Source organism: Numida meleagris, chromosome 4 (genome assembly GCF_002078875.1).
Source record: "Numida meleagris isolate 19003 breed g44 Domestic line chromosome 4, NumMel1.0, whole genome shotgun sequence".
NCBI lineage: Eukaryota > Metazoa > Chordata > Aves > Galliformes > Numididae > Numida > Numida meleagris.
In genome coordinates this window covers 77931374-77951312 of record NC_034412.1, presented here as the reverse complement: position 1 = coordinate 77951312, position 19939 = coordinate 77931374, and the positions used below count along the sequence as shown (strand labels likewise).

The 19939-nt window shown below is 36.7% G+C and overlaps 1 protein-coding gene across 1 annotated transcript in view; it reads left to right on the top strand.

The window, feature by feature from the left end:
* Window positions 1-5324, top strand: part of PCDH7 (protocadherin 7) — a 275037-nt gene extending 269713 nt beyond the window's left edge. The window contains exon 7 of the mRNA XM_021395508.1: window positions 1028-5324. Within this exon, the coding sequence (XP_021251183.1) occupies window positions 1028-1407 (380 nt within the window). The 3' untranslated portion in view covers window positions 1408-5324. The remainder of the gene's footprint in view (window positions 1-1027) is intronic.

The window sequence follows — 19939 nt, the reverse complement described above, 5'->3', positions numbered from 1 at the left end:
TTTCCATTTTGAGGATCCTTACTTCTTTTTGACATCACTTTTTTATAAAAGAAACCTGGAAGTTGCATTATATAATTTTTAATATATGAAAGCCATATAAAATGCACTGTAAAATTAAATTTACCTTTTGATTTTTGTTCTTAGTTAACTTCAGTTCGTCTTGTTACTTTGTAGGCAACTTTATTTCTCATAGATCATAAAGTAGGGTAAAGTGAAGAAAAGAAAAAAAATCAGCATCCTACCCAGTCCTTAAAATAAGAAGTCCACTGCAGAGATGCAGTGGTCTAGAACAGAACACCTTTTAACACAGCACACCACATGAAAAATATTAGTGTTCTCATTCAGGCAGCATTCAGATTCTCCCTACCTCTCTACATGCACACACGGCACATGTAACGGCATTACCTGTACGTGTTAGATTACACTTATAACCAACTGCAGTTTCTTTGTATGCTTCTACTAATCATTGACTGTAGCACTCATACTGTGTCCTAACAACAAATACCATGTCCTGAGAAATACATCCAGAGATTTACCTTGTGTTAAAATTGAGTCTTATTGTCAATAGCAGAGCTGCTCACACGCCAAAAATTAAGCATGTTCATAAGAGTTTGCAGGTTACAGGGCCTTAGGCTTTTTTCATGTAAGTTACAAAAATTTAAAAGAAAGCTATTTTTAATAATTACAAAGAAATTGGCAGCACAGAATTAAGTGCTTGGTTGACTCTTTTAGACATCAAAAATCATTCAGTAGTTAATGCCAAATTTGACTTTGTCTTTGTGATTGATTCACAAACATAGGAACTGACTTAATATTTTTACTTTTCAGTTCTTAATATTCAGGATAAAGTACTGATATGCTTTTGGCGTATGGGCACATGCAGTGCGAAAGACAATATTGCTAAGGAACTTATTGCAACACTCTTATTAAGACTTTTAAAAATACCTTTTTTAGATGTAAGGATTCTCAGTTTCACTGAAAGACATTGCAGTATTCATTTGTAAAGGCAACTCTATTTTACTTTCAGATTCAAGGCCTCTGCCAGATGTAGCCCTGACAGGGAAGTGTACCCGAGAGTGTGATGAATATGGCCACTCGGACTCCTGCTGGATGCCAGTTCGCACTTCTCCTGAAAGAAAGCAGAAGAGCCAGCCAAAACTCTCCACTTTCATGCCTGTTGATGAACGGGGCAGTCAGGAAAAGCTGGCCAATGGAGAAGCTTCCCTTATGGGTGATCGCAACAGAAACCTCCTTAGCAAAAAGTTGACCTCATCCTATGAGACCTTCAGCGCCGCTAGTTTCAGCAAAAAAGAAGAAGGCAATCCAGAAGATATCCCCCTTACACAGACAGGGGAATATAAGCCATCTCCTGTCAATACTCTAACTAGAAGAGAAGTTTACCTGTAGGCTAAAAAGCAGCAACAAATTTATTTCATGTTGTAAGCAAGAAAAGGGGCAAAAGTCTTAAAATCAAAACAATTTTAACAAAAATAAGAAACAAAAAGAGGAGGCCACCAAAGAGACATAAGCTCTGCTTGCCACTTCTGCCTCCATAGCAGGCATTTAATTATACTGTCTGCCTGACTATACTGTACAATATAGAAAATGTTGTTACTTGCATGTCAAATCCCCCCTCACCAATTTTTGTTTTCCCAAATCTATGGTTGCAAATTCCTCCCATAGTAATGAGCTTGATTAAAAAGAACACAACACATTGTTGTTTCTCCTCTGCAGAAGCATGAGTTAAGCCACTCATTTTGTTGATGGTCATCTGGCTTGTTGAGGATAACAGGTCAGGGAAAATGTATTCAAAGCATATCATCTGAATATTGCTGATCCCCACCAGGGACAATCCTTCAGAAACCATACAGATATAAAGATAAATATAAAGGAACAACCATTAATAGGCACTTTGTGAAGACCACAGCTTTAATATTCTCACCTCTCATCTGAGGCTGGATGCGACAGAGATACGTTCAGCTTGAGACTGCTGTCCAAAACATGGCAAACTTTCTTACGAATCATGAACTCTGGTTCTGTTTTATCCATAGAACAAATGTGTTCTAGCTGTGTCTCTTTCTCTCCTCCTCTCTCGTTCTCTGTAATGATTACTTCAGTGTAAACACAATTAGTAACACATATACCGTAGCATAGTAATGATAAACTCTTGAAATCATTTTTTTTGGACAAGACTAACATCAAACTGGGAAGATAGTAATAACAAAAAGGCCAAAGATCACACTATGGATCAGGGGAACTGCTAAGTATTGGGGCTTGGCATGGAAAACTAATATACTCACACACATGTACTCATAACACACCTTCAGTTACATTTGCACAGCAGCCCATTCTACAGGCCCACATGACAATATTTTTTCCAGTGCGGTTCAGTTGAATGCCCAAAGGAAATGATGTGGGTTTTTTTTGTGATGACATGATATGTTGCAGCAGATGTTTCATATATGATACTGCCAGTTCCAGGGAATTTATGAGGTCAAAATTAAAAAATAATAGTATTGCTAGAAGGCTGTGTTAGAGAGAATGCTTGGTATGATGAAGGTGGACGATGTGATGATACAATGACAAGAGAATATTACAACTCAAAAATAAAGCCTTCTTTTCAGAGTACAAGGAATGATTTCTAAGTCCTTTGTCATCAGTGTTGCAGATTGATTTGTGTCAAAGATGTAATGCAGGTTTTCTGGAAACACAAGTGCATTAAAGCCAAGTGAAGTGCAATACTAAACAGTGTCAAGACTCAGAACATTAAGGCTAGGTAGAAAATAAATAGTGTGATATGCTACTCACCTAGTGGGTCAAGATGAGTCAAAAGGAATACAGTCTACAACACACAAGAGCTCTGGGCTATAATGATTGTCACGGTGTGCACTTCATGAAAGGAAGAGGAAATGAAACAGGTTTTTGTGCAATAAAAGCTACAAAATGTGCAGAACTTCAGCCAGTTTCTCTCTAGCTGATGCTGCAGTAATAGTGACAAACAGTGCAAACATTCAGATGAAAGTGACAATTGAAGGACACAGCTTGAGAAGGGGAGAAGCGTTCTAATCCCTGGCTATTTCACCTGGCAGTAAAGCATGATTAGATGGCTTTCTAGTATACTGTAGTCATAATGTAGCTTTGGGTAGTTTCTTAGAAATAACTTTAAACAGCCTATAGTAGAGGTTGCTAAATCAATACAACTCATTGCAGTTATCTTTTGAATTCACTTCTCCATATAGTCGGAGATGCTGTTTCTGGCCATTCCATTCTCCTCACTTAAGTTTACTTTCTTCATGTAACATTAGTTTGTGTATAGCAGTTATGATGAATGGGCACATTTTAGAAAGAAAATCAAAGATTAATAGCAATTGAACATTCTTATGTTTAATTATTTAAGTAATATGAAGACATGCAAAATTTGTTATGAAACTGCATAGAGCAGTTACTGCTTTGTATAATCTGTAAGTACCTGTTTAAAAATGCTTCTAAAATGCTTATGTAATGTATACACATTTTTCTTGCACGTTTCAACAGAATACACAATTGCATAACAAACGTTCAACAGAATTTCCTTTGATAAGTTTTTATTTAATATTACACACACACACACAAAAATAAGTAGCTTGGTTCAATATATTGTTAAACCCTTTGTCTATGAAGCTAATGATTCAGGTCATAGAAGACTTTCAGATTAAATGGATCAGCAGTCACTCACCGATTTTTGCACCACACTAAGACAGTCATTAAATACTTTACCTGTGTGCATCTCCTTAGAATTAAAATGGGTGTGAAAGAATTTTTTTAAAGTTCTATCTACTGTAAGTATTCACAACAATTCTAGTAGAACTAGCCACTATCAACATGCTGATTACTCTTCTGACCTGGCATGACACACAAATATATTTTGTGTTTGTATTTCTCTTTTTATTTTAAGTAGGTTAAATCTTGTGCCACTCCATAAATAGAGTGCTTTTGTATAAAAATAAATAAACTATAAAAAATAATTAGGGTGAATGCAAAATATGCAACTGTGCCTTTTATACCTGTTATTATGGTAGAGTGGTAGTTGGGTTTGGACACTGAGGGATAAGGGGCTATTCCCAACCTTTTTGAACCTGTATATTTACCTGTTTATTTTCTGAGAAATTATAAACAATATATTTAAAAACAAGTCTTTTGCCAAACTCAGTTAATGGACCAGTCTTAAGCATTATTAACACAATGCTGTGGTTTAAATATGTCTTGAGGGTTGTTTTTTTGTTGTTGTTGGTTTTGGTTTTGTTTTTAATTAATATTTGTGGGGGCTTTGGGATTGTTTTTATTTGTTTTTTAATTCTGCAGCCTGGAGAACAATGATCGCTCTATACTACAGTTATTTAGCAAGGTGTCACCTCTTCATGTTGCCAGGAAAATTGACAGATAAATTCTTTTTAATTGCTTTTAGCTGCCATCACGTTTCAGTTGTACAGTATAGAAATCATCCTTTTATTTCTTTCCATGGTAAACTCGAATGAGCTTTGCATGTATTTTACATTAGGGCACCTTTATAGATTGATGAATTAATATATAACTTTATATGTATTAGAAAATTCAATAGCTTTGGTCTAAAATCTAATTCTCATTTTGGATCTCAGATCCACTATGTTTATTCAATATGATTTCTGACTGGCCTGCTGCCTGAGTTTCAGGAAAAAAAAAGTTAAACATTATTTTTATGTGGGGGAAGAATTTAAATGGGATTCAGATGATCGACTGAAAGGCTACCCTAGGAAGTTGTCGAGTAGAAAAGCAAGGAGCATAGCTGAAGACTTGCCATAAGCACAGCTATCACCAAACACTTGTAAGAACTTGAACAGTGGAATGTTTTTCCTTTTCTTTCATTGGTGATAAATGTACAGTGTTTCCTTAAGGAATGAAGCAGCTGAAATAGCGATAGAGATGAAATTCCATCAGTTAAGTTGTATTATTGACTGAAAAACATAAACACAAGAAAGAAGACAATATTTACCAGCTACCTGGGGTATGCTTTCAGACAACTTTTTCCTAAATTTTAAAGCACTTGCATTCAGTGTGGTACGTTTGTAATATTAATCATTGACTATTGTTCTGCAACTTGGATGTTGATAGTGAAGCAGAGAACAATTTATCATTGTTTATTATGAATCACTATGCACGCAACTATGCTAAACATGGCAAAATGTATTAAACGCTAGTCCACCTCTATTTATGAAATATTTACATAATTTAATTTGCTTTTGTACAGTTTTATGTAAATAAATTGCTTGTCATTTTTGTCTCTGCAAATTAAAATATAACATGTTCAACTGGTTGCCCATTTGCTAGTATACTTTCTCTGACCAGCTCTTCCACTTTTACTGGATTAAAACACACACTAGCTTGCATATTTAACCTATATTTTGCATGGCAAAGATGAAGCCGCTCTTGTAACTGGCCACTTCTTTAGCTGCTGATGTAACTGAGGATTTACTTTACAGAGTGAAACTCAGTAGAAATTATTCACGCTAAGGACTGCGTACAGCTACTTTCAGAAATAAAGTACTTGTAATGACAGCAGTTGCTTCCCATTACTGTTCAGAATAGCTTCTTCTTGAGGCATGGTTAAAGCATTCGTATGAAGGGGAATAGTAAGATTTGGGTAAAAACTCAGCTATTTCCATTACGGAATAACAAATCTCCAGTTATCAGCAGGGTTGTTATTGTTTTCCCCTAAAAGTTTAGAACTCTTAATTCCTAAAGTGTCAGTGAAGCATCTAAATTGAAAAGAGCAAAATAATTAACATTGTTTCAGAGCAAAATGTGAAGTGAAAAGCTACAGATCTTTCTAGGTGTGAGTCAAGTCATCCATCTCAGCATAACAACAGACTGAGAACAAACTACCCTCAAGAAAGAACATCTTAGAAGCAGAGTTTATCTCTTTACCTTCTGCTTCACACAGATTTTTTTGTTTAACTTAAAGCAGGTTCCAAACCAGCCATTTAGTTGGGATTTGCATCAGTTGTAATATGTGAAAAATACGGTGGGAGGGGAGGAAAGAAAATTTAAAACTTTTGTTCCCCATACCCCTTCATTGGTGCTATTGCTTTGTACTAAATACAGTACTGCTACAGAGGCTTTGCAAATTATTGTATAGAATTCCCCACCGACCAACCCAAAGTACTGTTTCTAGCTATTTCCATTAGTTATAGATTAAGCTTTGATTTGTTGCAAATAAGCACAGTCTGGCCAGAACATCCTTTCTTTTTTCCTTCCTTTTTTTTTTTTTTCTTTTAAATAAATTTGACATTGCAAATTTCTTTCTCTGACTGTGCTTTCAGTTAGCATTGTCTGGTCTTCTGTAATGAATGTGTCAAGAAAGATTCCTCTTCCCATAAGCAGAGATCCAAATCTGCATGCTCATGGAGAGAACTCAACCCACCAACTGACCCCAAATCTCCCACATCACACTTGAATGAGATACCCCTCAACCTCTTTCAGAAGTAGCAGTATTTTAATGAGTAACTTCAATCAAGCTTTCATGTTTATTTTATACTAGATGTAGTATGCAAGGCATGACCTTATGCTTGTTTATTTTGTCTTTTATCTTCATTCTTCTAGTTTACCAACTGCATTCAGGAAGGTGATTACAAGGAAGATAAAATAAATTTCCTGACCCACAGAGTGGTAAGAAAGGATAATATAAACTTGTAAAAACTAACAATTTATTTTCCCCTTTAACCCTGGCTTCATTTCTCCCTCTTGCACTGCAGTAAAATGTAAATCTTATGCAGAGACTGAAATTAATAAATGTAACCTAGGCAGAAATAATTTCATGTCTTTATTGAGCCTCCTGAGGGGAGTGCATAGAAGATGGTTAATAGTTCATAAATGTGCAAATCTAGTATATGCCAAAGAAGAAAGCAACACCAGAGTTAGAGAGACAAGAATATTTAGCATATTAGTCATATGATAGGACTCTAGTCAGTCAGTTCATACCACTGTTTCTTCTGAAGCAAGTATGGTTGCTTTAAAAACTTAAATATATTTACGAAGAAACTATAAAAATAAATAAGTAAAATGTAAAATATGCATTCTGCAGTGGTGTGGGGTAGCCTCTGGGAGAAGGAAGAAAGAACAGCAAATAAGTATAGCCTAATTGGCACAGAAATGTTAGAAATAAATCCCTTTAGACTTTCAAACTTATTTAAAGATCCTAAAATAAGGAGATATTAATGCATAATTTGTAGCTGTCTACAGTATGATATTGTTAATTTCCAAGAAAGTATTGCTAATTATATGGCATGTGATTCTATTTAAGGTGGTGTTTTAAAAGGTTTAATTATTGGTTAAAATATGTATATCTTATTATTTCTCTGTAAGCTTATTAAAGCAGAATTCAGCAGACTTCTAAAGCATTCACTGTAGGGGAAGCCAGGGTTGACAAGACCAGTGTATATTTTTTATAAACTGTTATTTCAGAACACCTTATATTTTCAGGAATGTGACCAACTTCTTCACATTTACACTATAATCATGGTTCTTAAAAAAGAAAATAAAAAATCTAGACATCTGAACTACCACTGCTTTCCAGAACATAGCAGAAGGAACAAAGTAATGTAAGAACAGGGTCAGTACACCATTTTGCATCTCCCCTTTGGTAAATTCCATATTCAGCCATTCAGCAAATCGTGAAGTGCATCATGAGGAAAGCAACTTAAATAGAATGAATCACTGTTTTTTTCCCTAACCCTGTAGAGAATTAGAGAAGGAAAATAGGAACAGAACAAGAGGAAAAGAAAAAAAAATCTCTATATTGCCTACTTCTCATGGATTTCCAGCACCTACAGAAAATTCCATTATTGGAGTCTGTAGTACTGCAGTCCATCTTTTCCCCACAGAAGTGTGCACCTTCACATCTTCCAAAAAAACTTGCACGTTCTTCTGTGGTGGTAGTAGTCTTCTCTTAGTTGGATATATAGTCAATAAGACAAATAGAAGTAAAGAAATGAGAATTTAAGATGAGAAGGATCCTGTTGGTCTGAAGAGATCCACAAACTTCTGCACACACTGTAATAATTTATTATTTAAGTCTGAATAAAATCGTTGAAGTTGAAAATTTAATAAGCAAAACAGAGAAAGGAGGATTAAAAAAACCCAACAACTTAGGGTGATGGAGACCTAATATCAGCTGTGTGTGTCTTCACGTATATTTACATAAGAACCCTCTCACTTCTGGCTTTTGAAGCAAATTTGAAGATTCTCTTCAATATTCCGGAGAAGTTTCCACTTCTGTCATTATCCAGTGTCAGAGAGACAATAGGTCTGAGGTCCTATATCTATTCTCAGGTAAGACAAAACAAAGCATGTAAGTTAATGCCTATTTTAACATAGAAGGATACGGTGGTCATGCTTGTAGAACACAGGTTAATTACCAAAGTTCAGTTTCTCTCTAGTTTTCTATTTCATGTAAGTTATTAAAACAGAAGTCAAAACTTTTTTTTTCACTTTTTTTTTTTTTTTAAATATTAGTTCATCTCCTCTTGCTGACAGTTGCTAGAATCATCGTGGCACCTACTTAGCTTTTCCTCACCTTGTTCATCCTCCTTTTCAGTCTGACCTCTGACTGTCTGGCAGGCATCATGTTGCCATCTTTATCCTTAAGAGAATGAAATCATGGGAAACTCCTTCACACACAACTCTAAACATGAGTTTGAATATTTAAAATGTTCTTACAGGTAGTAGAACAAGGATTATGCCTTGAATTTAGAACAATCTGATGTTATGCTGATTAAAAATAATAATAATTATGATCTTGAATTCCAGGGAGGACTAAAATGCAGCTGTGTGTGGTAAAGAACAAACCACATGCTGGGTACAACCCTAGAATAACAAGCAGTGCATTTCTTCTTGTTCTAATCTGTACTTTATGTAGAGATGAAAGGAAAACGCACAAGTGCTCCTGATCACTCTGGAGTACAGTCAGCCACATTTCATTAATACAAGAAAGAAGGAACTATCTTTTACCCAGCCCAAGTTAAGCTTGTTTCCAAATGCCTTGGATGTCCTTACTGAACACTGTAATTGTTTGTGTATCATCACTACAACAATAGTGTCTAATTAATGATATAACTAGAGTGACATGCTAGGTAAGAACAGCATAAATCTGACCAAGAGAAATTATGATGCAAAAAGTACCACTTAGAGAACAAGACAATAAAATTACATTGCTCTGAAAATAATGCCTCCTATTTATTTCCATGGAAATTACAACAGACACAAAGAGCACAATAACACTATTTGATAGAACAATTTTTCAGCTACAAAACACTATTTTTCAACATAGTTCACCACCATTAACTGATTTGTGCAGCTAAGGTGATCAAGACACTCCTCATTTCCTGCTGTGACAGCTGTGCATGGCCATCCAGAATGTGGCTTACCTTTCATGACACTGTTGCCACTGCTGAAACACAACACTCACTGCCTCACTGTGCTCACATCCACTGTTTGATCTCCATAAACACTCAAGAAGTGTCTCACCTTTGCTTCATAGGCACTTGCATGTCAGATGTCATTTTATCAGAGTGCCTCTCTGCTGCCATCTGTCACACAGCAACAAAATATTATGGAATATTGGTGGGAAGGTTCGGCCTCTACTGCCATACTGCCAACATCCACCTCTGATATCATGGGCCAAGATAATAAAAATAGGAGACAGTACTTTCAGAGCAGCTCTCAGATAACTCGTGAGGTGCTACACTGTATCTAGCTGACACATTATTATACATTCATGTAAAAGTTAAATAACCACTTTTCAGTTCCAAAGACAGCTGAGCTAGTCAAAATAAGCTTTCAGAAAGAAATAAAGAGAGGTGACAGTTTTGTTAGTCATGGACTGAGAAGGTCATGTTTAAGAGCTGCAGAATAATTTTGCTCTACTGAGTGACTGCATATGAAATAAATTTAGCAACACTCAGAAATAATACATCTTGTCTTTCCTTACTCAGTGATGGGATCTGAAGCTTCCAAAAGTTTACTGCTAAGCAGCACTCAGAAAACAAACCACCAAATAATAAAAAACAATATTAATGCTTCAAATTGAGGAAAGATTGTCAAACAGAATAGATCATGTTTCCTGTATCAAGATGACCATAAATATTTTTCAGTTTTGACCCCCACTTCTCAGTATAAAAAGAGTTATATAAATGCTGGAAGACGTGGAGTGATTAAAGTTATAGAATATATAAATAAGATTGGACTTCTCAGCCTAGAGAAGAGAACCAAGAGGTTTGACAGCATTCAGTATGAAGTCAAGAATTTAAAAAAGCAAGGAAAACACTTCATTTGCCTTAATGAACAATCTAGGAAGCATAATACAAAATTACCAAGCAATACGCTTAAGATATATGGAGGGTGGTGCATTTTCTCATGGTGCATAAAATCATTAAACTTCTTGTCAGATGAGATTGACTTTCAGGTTGCACTCCCATGAGTTTAAAAGGTGAACATGGTCCAAGAAGGAAAAAAAAATAAAATTTCTAGATTGATGTTTTTTGTGAGTGACACAAGTTAAGAATAGTTAAGTAAAGGAGATATCTGTTTGCTGTATTCTCTTACCCAAACAGACAACTAACAGACAACTTAAACAGTAACAATACTAGAAGCAGAAAATGTCTTGCTGTTACTCAGCACCATTATTTTTCTAAACAATGTATAATGCTTTGTTTCAGGGAGTTCTTACTGATCTTTAATGTTTTGATATTGTTTCCCCAAGGGAGATGAAAAATAAGCTATGCCCATCAGTCAGTGGATAGGTGACTGAAATATTCAGTTGCAAGACTTCAGCTGAAAAAGTCTCAGCATTAAGAAAAAAAAAAAAAAAGAAAAAGGAAAATAAAAGGTTAGATCTTGTTTTCTTCATATTGCAATAAACCTGCCAATTATCTTAGAATCATAGAATATCCCAAGTTGGAAGGGATCCACAAAGATCATCAACTCCAAGTCCTAAATTGAATTCCAAAACCCTTTGCCTTAGGAAACAATGACATGGCTGGACTAACAGGATGATGTAGGTTGTAAGCATTGGAACAAACTGCTTTTTGGACAGGTCAGAAGATAATTATTTTTAAACTCCTGCTGAAATCAGAGACAGGCATTTGTCTGTGCTGTGCACTGTGCTGTGCACACCTGATTACAGATATTTATATGGACAAAAACGTGTGACAAAATAGAACAAAAGCAATTGTAGCATTTGCAAAAATGTTTCCAGGGCTTATACTGTTTCAAGCTTTACACCTTCTGAACATAAGTACGAAACATAATACTGTAGAAAATGCTTAAAGAATATAGTAATATGTGACTTCTCAACTGTGACGTTTGCAGTCTTTGGAGTATGCAGGGATGTCTTGTTTTCCTAATCTGCTAGATACAGTTATTAGCATTCCTGTTATACATGGGAATAGAACTTCTGATATGTCCTTTGATAAGAAGAGAAATATACAGTTTTCCAAAGAATAATTAAAAATCCATAAAGAAATAAAATAATTTTAAAATTCAGTGTTATTTCTTCTCCTTCACATTCAATTGGTTAAAGCAATTGTTTATTAATTGGACTTCATTTTGGAGTCATTAGCATCACTGCATGTTAATCTGCAATATAGTAATCATGTAATACTACGTATCTATAAAATTAAATTTAAAAACTAGATTTGTTCTCATTAAACTAATATGCATAACAAATATTTCACATAATACATGTTTGCATTTTAGTTTGAAGAACTTACAATCACGCCACAGCTTTTAAAATCATGATGCTACATGACAGGAAAATACAAAACTAAAATATGAATATATCTTAGTTTCTTTTTTTCTGTTGTAGACTATTTAGAATACTGACTGGAGGAGTTCCTTGTCTTCGTAAAATCATCCTCTGTCAGTAATGATACTACAGCCTCTTTCAGCTCCAGGTCTGGCTTATAAAACAAACTACTCCCCACAACACATGCAGCAGCACAAATTAAAGACCTGAGAAGTGTGTACTGTTCAACTTTAAAATAAATATATAAAAAGTCATAGTTTACACAAACTCACATAAGCCTTAAGAAAAGTGCATTCTGGTCAAAGTTAAGAACCTAGATTATTTGGCTAGGCTTAACTGACAAGATAGCTGGAAGGCTATACAAACAGAAAAGCAGTAATTTAAGTGACCAAAGTGAATTAATATTTAGCTCTCAAAAGGATAGAAATATGCCCTCATTTCTGTTCTTTACTGTTTTTCCGAAACACAGTTGCCATCAGCATTACAAGGAGCTTACTACCGAAGTTTACCTTAATAATGAAAGGAAAAAAGGCTTTTGCCCCCCAGCTCCCTCAGTGTCTCAGTTTTCTTGTACTACCATCAATAACATTGCTAAGAACCAAACCTGCAATATCCCATGAGAGACAAGTTCTGTCATTTTATTCAGAATGGAAATGAGCAGAACCTCTTCCCTCTCAAATAATGTTGCTACCTGCACAAAGCAGCACTAGGTAGAGATGGTTACCAAATACCTGATGTAACTCACAACTTACACAAATCATTTAGAACAAGTTCCTGTATCTTCACATCTCAGTATGGGGTTTGTTTGCAATGCATGGCACAGGGCTCTTGCCCTATAGATTAGACAACAGAAACTGTTTTAACTTTTAAAACCTGAGCAACTTGAATCACACAACCTGAGAGGGAGAAAATGCATTCCACCTGCAAAGATGCAGAACCACTGGATCAGAAATCGTGCCTCAGTGAGAGACTCCTACCTCTGAGTGACAGAAACATAGCAGCCTTTGCACACACACTGTGACAGTGAAATGGGAAAGTAATCAGGTATGCCTGAGGACCTTACTTTATTTGTAATCTTGCTATTCATTTGTAAATAGATCAAATTCTAACTGAAACCTTTTAGAAGGAGAAGGCTATCAGAGTAATAATTGAGAATTTATTAATTTTTTCATGCTCTGCTCCAGAGAAAACTGCACCATCTCTCAGCTATGGAAAGGAAGTTCTGTCACTGGACCAGTACAACAATACATACATGCTGAAGAATAACCATGTAAATTTACTGTCAGTTTACCCACACAACAGGAACTAATCTTCACAAGAATAAATTTGAACAGAGTTTGTATACTCAAATTAATAAGGAAGAGGGAAAAACAAGCTTTGCTAGTATTTAGATATTCCAATAAACTCTCCTGCTAGACAAACAAGATTCCAATGCATTCTCTAATATAGGCTTGTTTGGAATGCTAGAATCAAACTCTCTGAAACCGTTATTCTTTATGAAATGTCTCTTAAAACTATCAGAACTTCAAAGTATCTGTTTGTATGCATGTAACTATAAGCATATATTATTTTATTATTTATTGATATTGGTACACCATTGCAAAACATGCCCTTGCCCAATAAGCAAAACAAAGTAATCTTCTTTAGACAGATTTTTGTCGTTTTTTCCCCACAAACTTTTACAGTAACTTCTACTTTTGCCTGCTGTACTTAAAGTCATTACAGAACATTTACCCTTTTGTTCCCAACACCGTTTAAAGATCTTAAAAACTTATTCCTGGGGAGATAAAAGAGCAGTCAGCTCTGTCTTAAGTGAAAGTAATGGTGTGGATACACATGACAGCAGTAACTCAAGTCTCCTCTCTCTGCCTCCCTCAACCACAGAAAAGAAATATACAGCAACCTAACAGCAGCAGCAGTTTAGCTCAAAAAGAAAATGCAGTGAGATTTAAAACCTGTCCTGATAAATTATAATAGTTTCCAATACCTTTTGCATCCAAAAAATGCATATAGACTTGCTATTTTCAGATTTTGAAAGCATATACTTGTGATATAACTGGAGCAGCATGAATATTTGTTGGCCAAAACCTCAGTTGCAATAAATCAGCACATACCCTCTTGAGACACATGAGAAATCCATTACCCCTACTGTTTCTTTCTGGTTTTGCACAATGATGTTGCCAATCTTCTTTTTTGAGGACTGAATACAAAGCTGCTAGCAGCTTTACCAGCAACCCAGCCAACCTGGTGAGGACAACTTACTTCCAAAGTAAAGTAGGGAAATGGTGGACAGCAGTGGGTACAAGGTTGTGGGTACAAGAGATACCTCCACAATAATAAAAGAGGGTGAAAGAGGAGCCACTTCATGTCATATGTACATAAATACATATAGCCTGGGAAACAAACAGGAGGGGTGGTAGCTCCATGTGCAGTCACAGATCTTCAGCAATGGTGAGAGAATTCATGCAACTGGAGTTCTGCAACAGATGGATATCAGCTCTTCAGTGGCAGACTGAGCAGAGGAGGAGGAATAAGAGAAGATCAGATCACACCTAAGTGAGCACTTCCATGAGTCTGACAATGATTTGGCAGAAAGTTTACTGTTCGTGTTGGGATGCTAATAAGAGAGGAACAATGGGAGTTTGTTACGGATACCTGGTCATGGTGAGGTAGGAGGAGATGAAGACCTTATATAACTGAAGAAATCAAACACTTCGACATCTTCTGGAAGGGCACCATGGCAAGACAGATTTCTGGGGAATGTCAAGGAAAACTTGTTTTCTACAAGTAATGGATAGATCAGGGATTGCATTCAATGCAAGACTAGTCCTTGCTGATACCCAGAAAAAGAGGCAGATGTATCAAGAGGCCAGCCTGTCTAAACAGGGAAGTTACAGTGTACTTCAATGCAAAAATGCAGTATACAAGCTATAGAAATAGGGAGAGGCTACCGTGGGGAAATTTGGAAGCGTTTCCTCAGGCAAACAAGGATAACATTAGGAAAGCTGTAGTTCAGCAGACATTGTTGCCCTTGACAACCTTAACAGGTTTCAGGAAGAGCTTCTACCACTACTTTAGTAGTAAAAGGCTGAACAGAGGAAATCCAAGCACAGCGTTGAAAGGGGTGGGAGATTTAGTAACAACAGATATGCAAAGCTGAGGTATTCAATGCCTTCTTTGCTTCAGTTTTCTCTGGAAACTTCTCTCAGGCGTCTCTGGTCAGTGAAAGGATTCAAAGAGAACAGTCAGAGCTGGATAAAGATTGAGTCAGGGTTTGTTTTAGACAACTGAACCCAAGCAAGACCGTGTGATCAGATCAGATACATCCAAGGATGCTGAGAGACAGTAAATACCATCGGAATGCTGCTCTCTGTCAGTTTTTGAGGATCTTGATGACAGTAGTGAGGAATATATTGCAATCATCTTCAGAAAGACCAATAAATCACCTCTGGAGAACTGCAGGCTAATCAGCTTCACTTCTTTGCCAGGGAAAAATCAAGGGACAAATCCTCCTGAAGCACATTTCTAGGGAAATGCAGGAAAATGTACTCACAAAGAGTCAACATGGACAAACCATAGACAGAAAGGGTGGTGAGGCATTGGAACAGGCTGCCCTGGGAAGTAGTAAAGTTGCCATGCCTGGAGATGTTTGACATGTGGGGATGTAGAGTGCTAAGGGACACATGAGTTGGAATTGATGATTTTCCAGGTGTTTCTTCAACCTAAACTGACTGAAGAGATATTCCATACCATATGACATCATGGGGAAAAAACCTGAAAATGGTGGGGAGTTTGCTGGGCAGGCAACTTCTGCTTGGGGAACTGACTCGTGGATGGTCAGCAATCACTCCTACATCACTTGTACTGTGTATATATATATATATACACAAAATATTATTATTATCATTACTCTTATCCTTTTATTTCTCTTCTTTATTTTTCTATTTTAGTAAATAGTCTTTATCTCAATCCAAAAGTTCTACTTTGCTTTTTTTTAATTCCCACTGGGAAGTTGGAGGGGGAAGGTGGGAGGGAAGTGAGCAAACAACCATGGGGCTTAGCTATTTGCTGGGTTAAATCACAGTGCTATCCTTCAGGAGCAGACTGCTCCAGCCCTGGTCATCCACAGACAGCAGCTCCCTCAGTCCTCCTGCCCCACCACCACTCATCCCATCCTCTCCCTTCCCCTCTCCTGCTCCAGCTCTGGCTCAGGGCTGCTCCTGCAGTGGCTCTCCACGGGCTGTGGCCTTCAGGCCACATCCACTGCTGCACCACTGTCTCCTCCATGGCTGCACGTGGAGGTCTGCTCTGCATGGTGCCCATTGTCTACAGGGGGATGGCCTGCTCCACCGTGGGCTTCCCTGGGCTGGAGGGAGCTTCTGCTTGGTGCCTAGAGCATCCCCTGCCCTCCTGCACTGACCTTGGTGGCTGCAGGGCTGTTTCTTGCACAGTTTCTCACTCCTCTCTCCCAGCTACAGTTGTGCAGCAGTTTTTCCAGTTCTTAAATCTGTTCTCCCAGGGGCACAACAGCATTGTAAAGACCTTAGCTCTGGCAGCAGTGGGTCCCTGTTGGAGCAGCTGGAGCTGGCTATGATTTGACATGGAGCAGTGCTGGGCTGTGCTCAGAGGCCACCCTTGCAGCCCCTCCTAAATTTAAATCTTGCAACATCAGCACAATGCACTTTTGCAGCAAATCAGACTTTAACACTTCTCCTTTCCACTTTGCTCATTTTTATCTTAAATCAGAACAGCATTATATAGTTCAGATGCAGGAAAAAAAAAATGCCCTTCATTTTAGCTGATGGCATCTTAAGCCAAAATATTATGATCTTACTTCCAGTTTGAGAGAAAAAGTAGTACTCTGCAGACAGGACTACAGGCAATGTTACATCTGATGAAAGAGTTACAGCGTTGCCAGAGCTCTCACTGGCCCTTCTGCACATCACCGCTCTGCTTCGTGTAAGCAATCCAGCTTGCTCAGGGCCAGCTCTTAGGCAGTTGTATTGTTTCAAATAAAAACACTGCTTTTCTATAAAATGTTGTGCCAGGGAGCAGGAAAGCATAACACCACCAAGGCTTAAACTAAAGGAAGAATCAAGTGCTTTAGGGCAAGCTTAACTTTACTTGGAATAAACTATACCAAACAGCGTAACATAACAGCTCTCTGTGTACTGCTGATCTTTTGCTGATCTCTTGCTTGATCAGTATTATCGAGCACTGAACATTCCATTCCATGTTACATACATGCTTACCATTAGTCTGGCATCCACAGATGTTGCATTACAGTGAATCAGTAGCTTTGAAAAAAAATCACTAGACTTTTCATTCGTTAATCAACGTTGTGATAGATATACATGCATACAGATTGTATATGTAACTATAAGTATGCAATGCAAATGTGCAGTAACTATACATACAAGTGTGTAGCCAAGGAATGATTGATCAAAATCAGGTTCCTAACAACTATAATGGTGAGCTATTCTAGGAATGTCAACTTTCAGTACTAATTTTGAAGTGCAGCTCTTGAAGTGTTACAAAGTGGCACACTGTTAATCATCTTCTGCAATACATTATACACTATATTCAAGCCTTCAAATCTTGTGCTGGGACTGCTTTTCAAGGAGTCCTACTGTTTGTTTGGTGGTGTTCTTTCTTCAGTTGTTGTTGCTGGTATCAACAATGATGACATTGTTGATGTTTTATTTGCTTGTTATCAGCATATTTTGCAGTATAATTTGTATTCTGCAGCAGCCCATATGTTAAAATCTTTGTGGCTCAGACTCTCAGTAGTATAGTTATTTACACTCCAGCTTGTCCATATAATAATTACAGATTCATCAGTACATTATTGTCATTTGAGACTGCAGTCCAGAAAGGTATTTTCCTAGTGTGCTTTGGATTTACTTTTCAAGGTCAGTTTGACATTCCTCAGGAATTAACCATTTCCAAATATCCCTCCCCTACCATTTTGCCAGACAAACATTTTAAGCTTACAAAATTTAAATCAAGTAGGATTGTCTTACTCTGTGACATATCAAAGTATAATTATACATTCTGGGAGTCAGCTGAACTTTGTCCCTAATTTGCATCTCATCTTGAAGAATTTATTTTCCCATTTGTCATGAAACCTATGACTGGAGCTGATCTTTTATAGACCATTTGGCAAGAGTGAATAATTAGAAATATAGTTCCATCTGCATTAGAATTTTTTTTTTTTTGGTCTAAATTTTGGATGCAGGCCCTGCTATATGCCTCCTTGAAGTAGTAGGAGTGCAAGAGATAAAACATCATGATGAATACAATTAAAAACTGTCTTGGAAATTAGTAAGCCTCATCATTTTTAATATGCTATGAAATTATTTTATTTTAATTTAATACTGATTACTCTCCCTGTATCTTTATGATCATTTCTAGTTCTAAGGAAAAATCATGTATTCCCATCATAATACGTAAAACATTATATTATTTGAGTAGAGGGCCTATGGCTTTGGTTTTGTGTTGCTCCAGTTAGACTTTGCTTTAGAAAACAGGTTTGAGAAAATAAATTATGCTCTTGTCCAGCATAGTAGACCTGCTGTTTTGAAGTAACATTAGCAAGGCACTTGCTATATTCAGTAAAGCAGATGTTAGAAATCTGTATTCATAGGTACACTTGTCCTAAATTCTAGTAGTAGAGCAATGTGAAGGATATTCCAAGAGTTTCAAAAATGTGACTGGTTATGTAACAAGATATGCCAAAGGACTTCATAATTAAAAATTAGGGCACATGAGTCATAATTAAAATGCAGCTCTTCAACAGTATTATTTCTTTAATTAAATCTCAGTAAACTGCACAAAAAATGAAATAGAAAAAAATGCTGAGTTGCCAGAGACTCAAGTTTCTTGTGGGTAAAATTAGAAGGGACTGCACATTTTTCTAATCATTCTATGCAACAAATGATAATTCCTGCATCATCTTCCTTAAAATAAGTGTACCTTCCTACTGTTTCTCTGAGTCAGAATAGAGCATGATCAATACTGCGAGAGGCATGGGATAAAACTGTAAAGTGATAAATTTTCAGAAGTATAAAGCTAGCCTAAGAATGTTCACTTCCAGTCACTCTGCATCCTTTGGGTCTGTAATGGAGACAGCTTCACTACTCAAGGGGTATAGTTGACAGTGTCAGTACAGCTTTTTTGGCTTCAGTATGAAACAGGAATAGCATATCTTGGTGTTATACCTATCAAAGCTGTGTCAAGATGTCTCAAACCTATTCTTGCCTACAGTTTTTGTCTTTGAGGTGTTCATCACACTGCAGCATTTTGTTTATTTGAACTATCATTGAAAAGACAAAAATGAAGTGTCCTAATTACAGCTTGAATTTTCTGGAAGATTAATGAATACATAAAAGACCAGTTTCCATTTGTTTTTCCCCATTCATTCCCCTCTTCCCATCCCTACAAATCATAAAGCTTTATGTTTTTTTTAGAAGAATGGGTGGATGTGGTCACAGTGGTATCTCAGGAATGAAAAGGAAAAGCTAGTTTTCCTGTATTATAATATTGGGATAGAAAGAGTGATACTAAGCAGGTGGGAATATAAGACTTGAACAGATCTGAGATGGAGCCACCACAGGCATTTGAGGTCTATAGGGACTTCATTTACTGATGGCTTATAGCACTACTTCCTGACACCTCTGTTGTGGAATAAATTTAGAGATTTAAAAATGCTGCTCGAAGCAGTAGAACCAGAGCCAGAAAAAGTGTTGCCTCACTGTCTTGTATGTAAAGGGATCATGAATGTTAAAGCTCCCTTAAAAGAGGCACAAAGAAAAATAATTAACAAATCTTCAAATTTTGGTGAGGTTTAGAGAATTTAAATTCACTTTAAGAACATGCTGAACAGAATTAATATGCCATAACATATTTAGCTCAGAATGATTAAGCAGATCTATGCCAAGTAAGAACAAATCAGTAAATACAAGATATATGGACATTGGTGTAAACCCATGCAAATGCATTGGTTTCCAACATGATATATGGGAAAGTAGTTGCTGATTATTTGACCTAAGAATTTTCCTCAACACTTCTCCAGGTGAAGCTTCAAAGCTTTCTTACATACAATTATGATTCTATGTAGTTCAG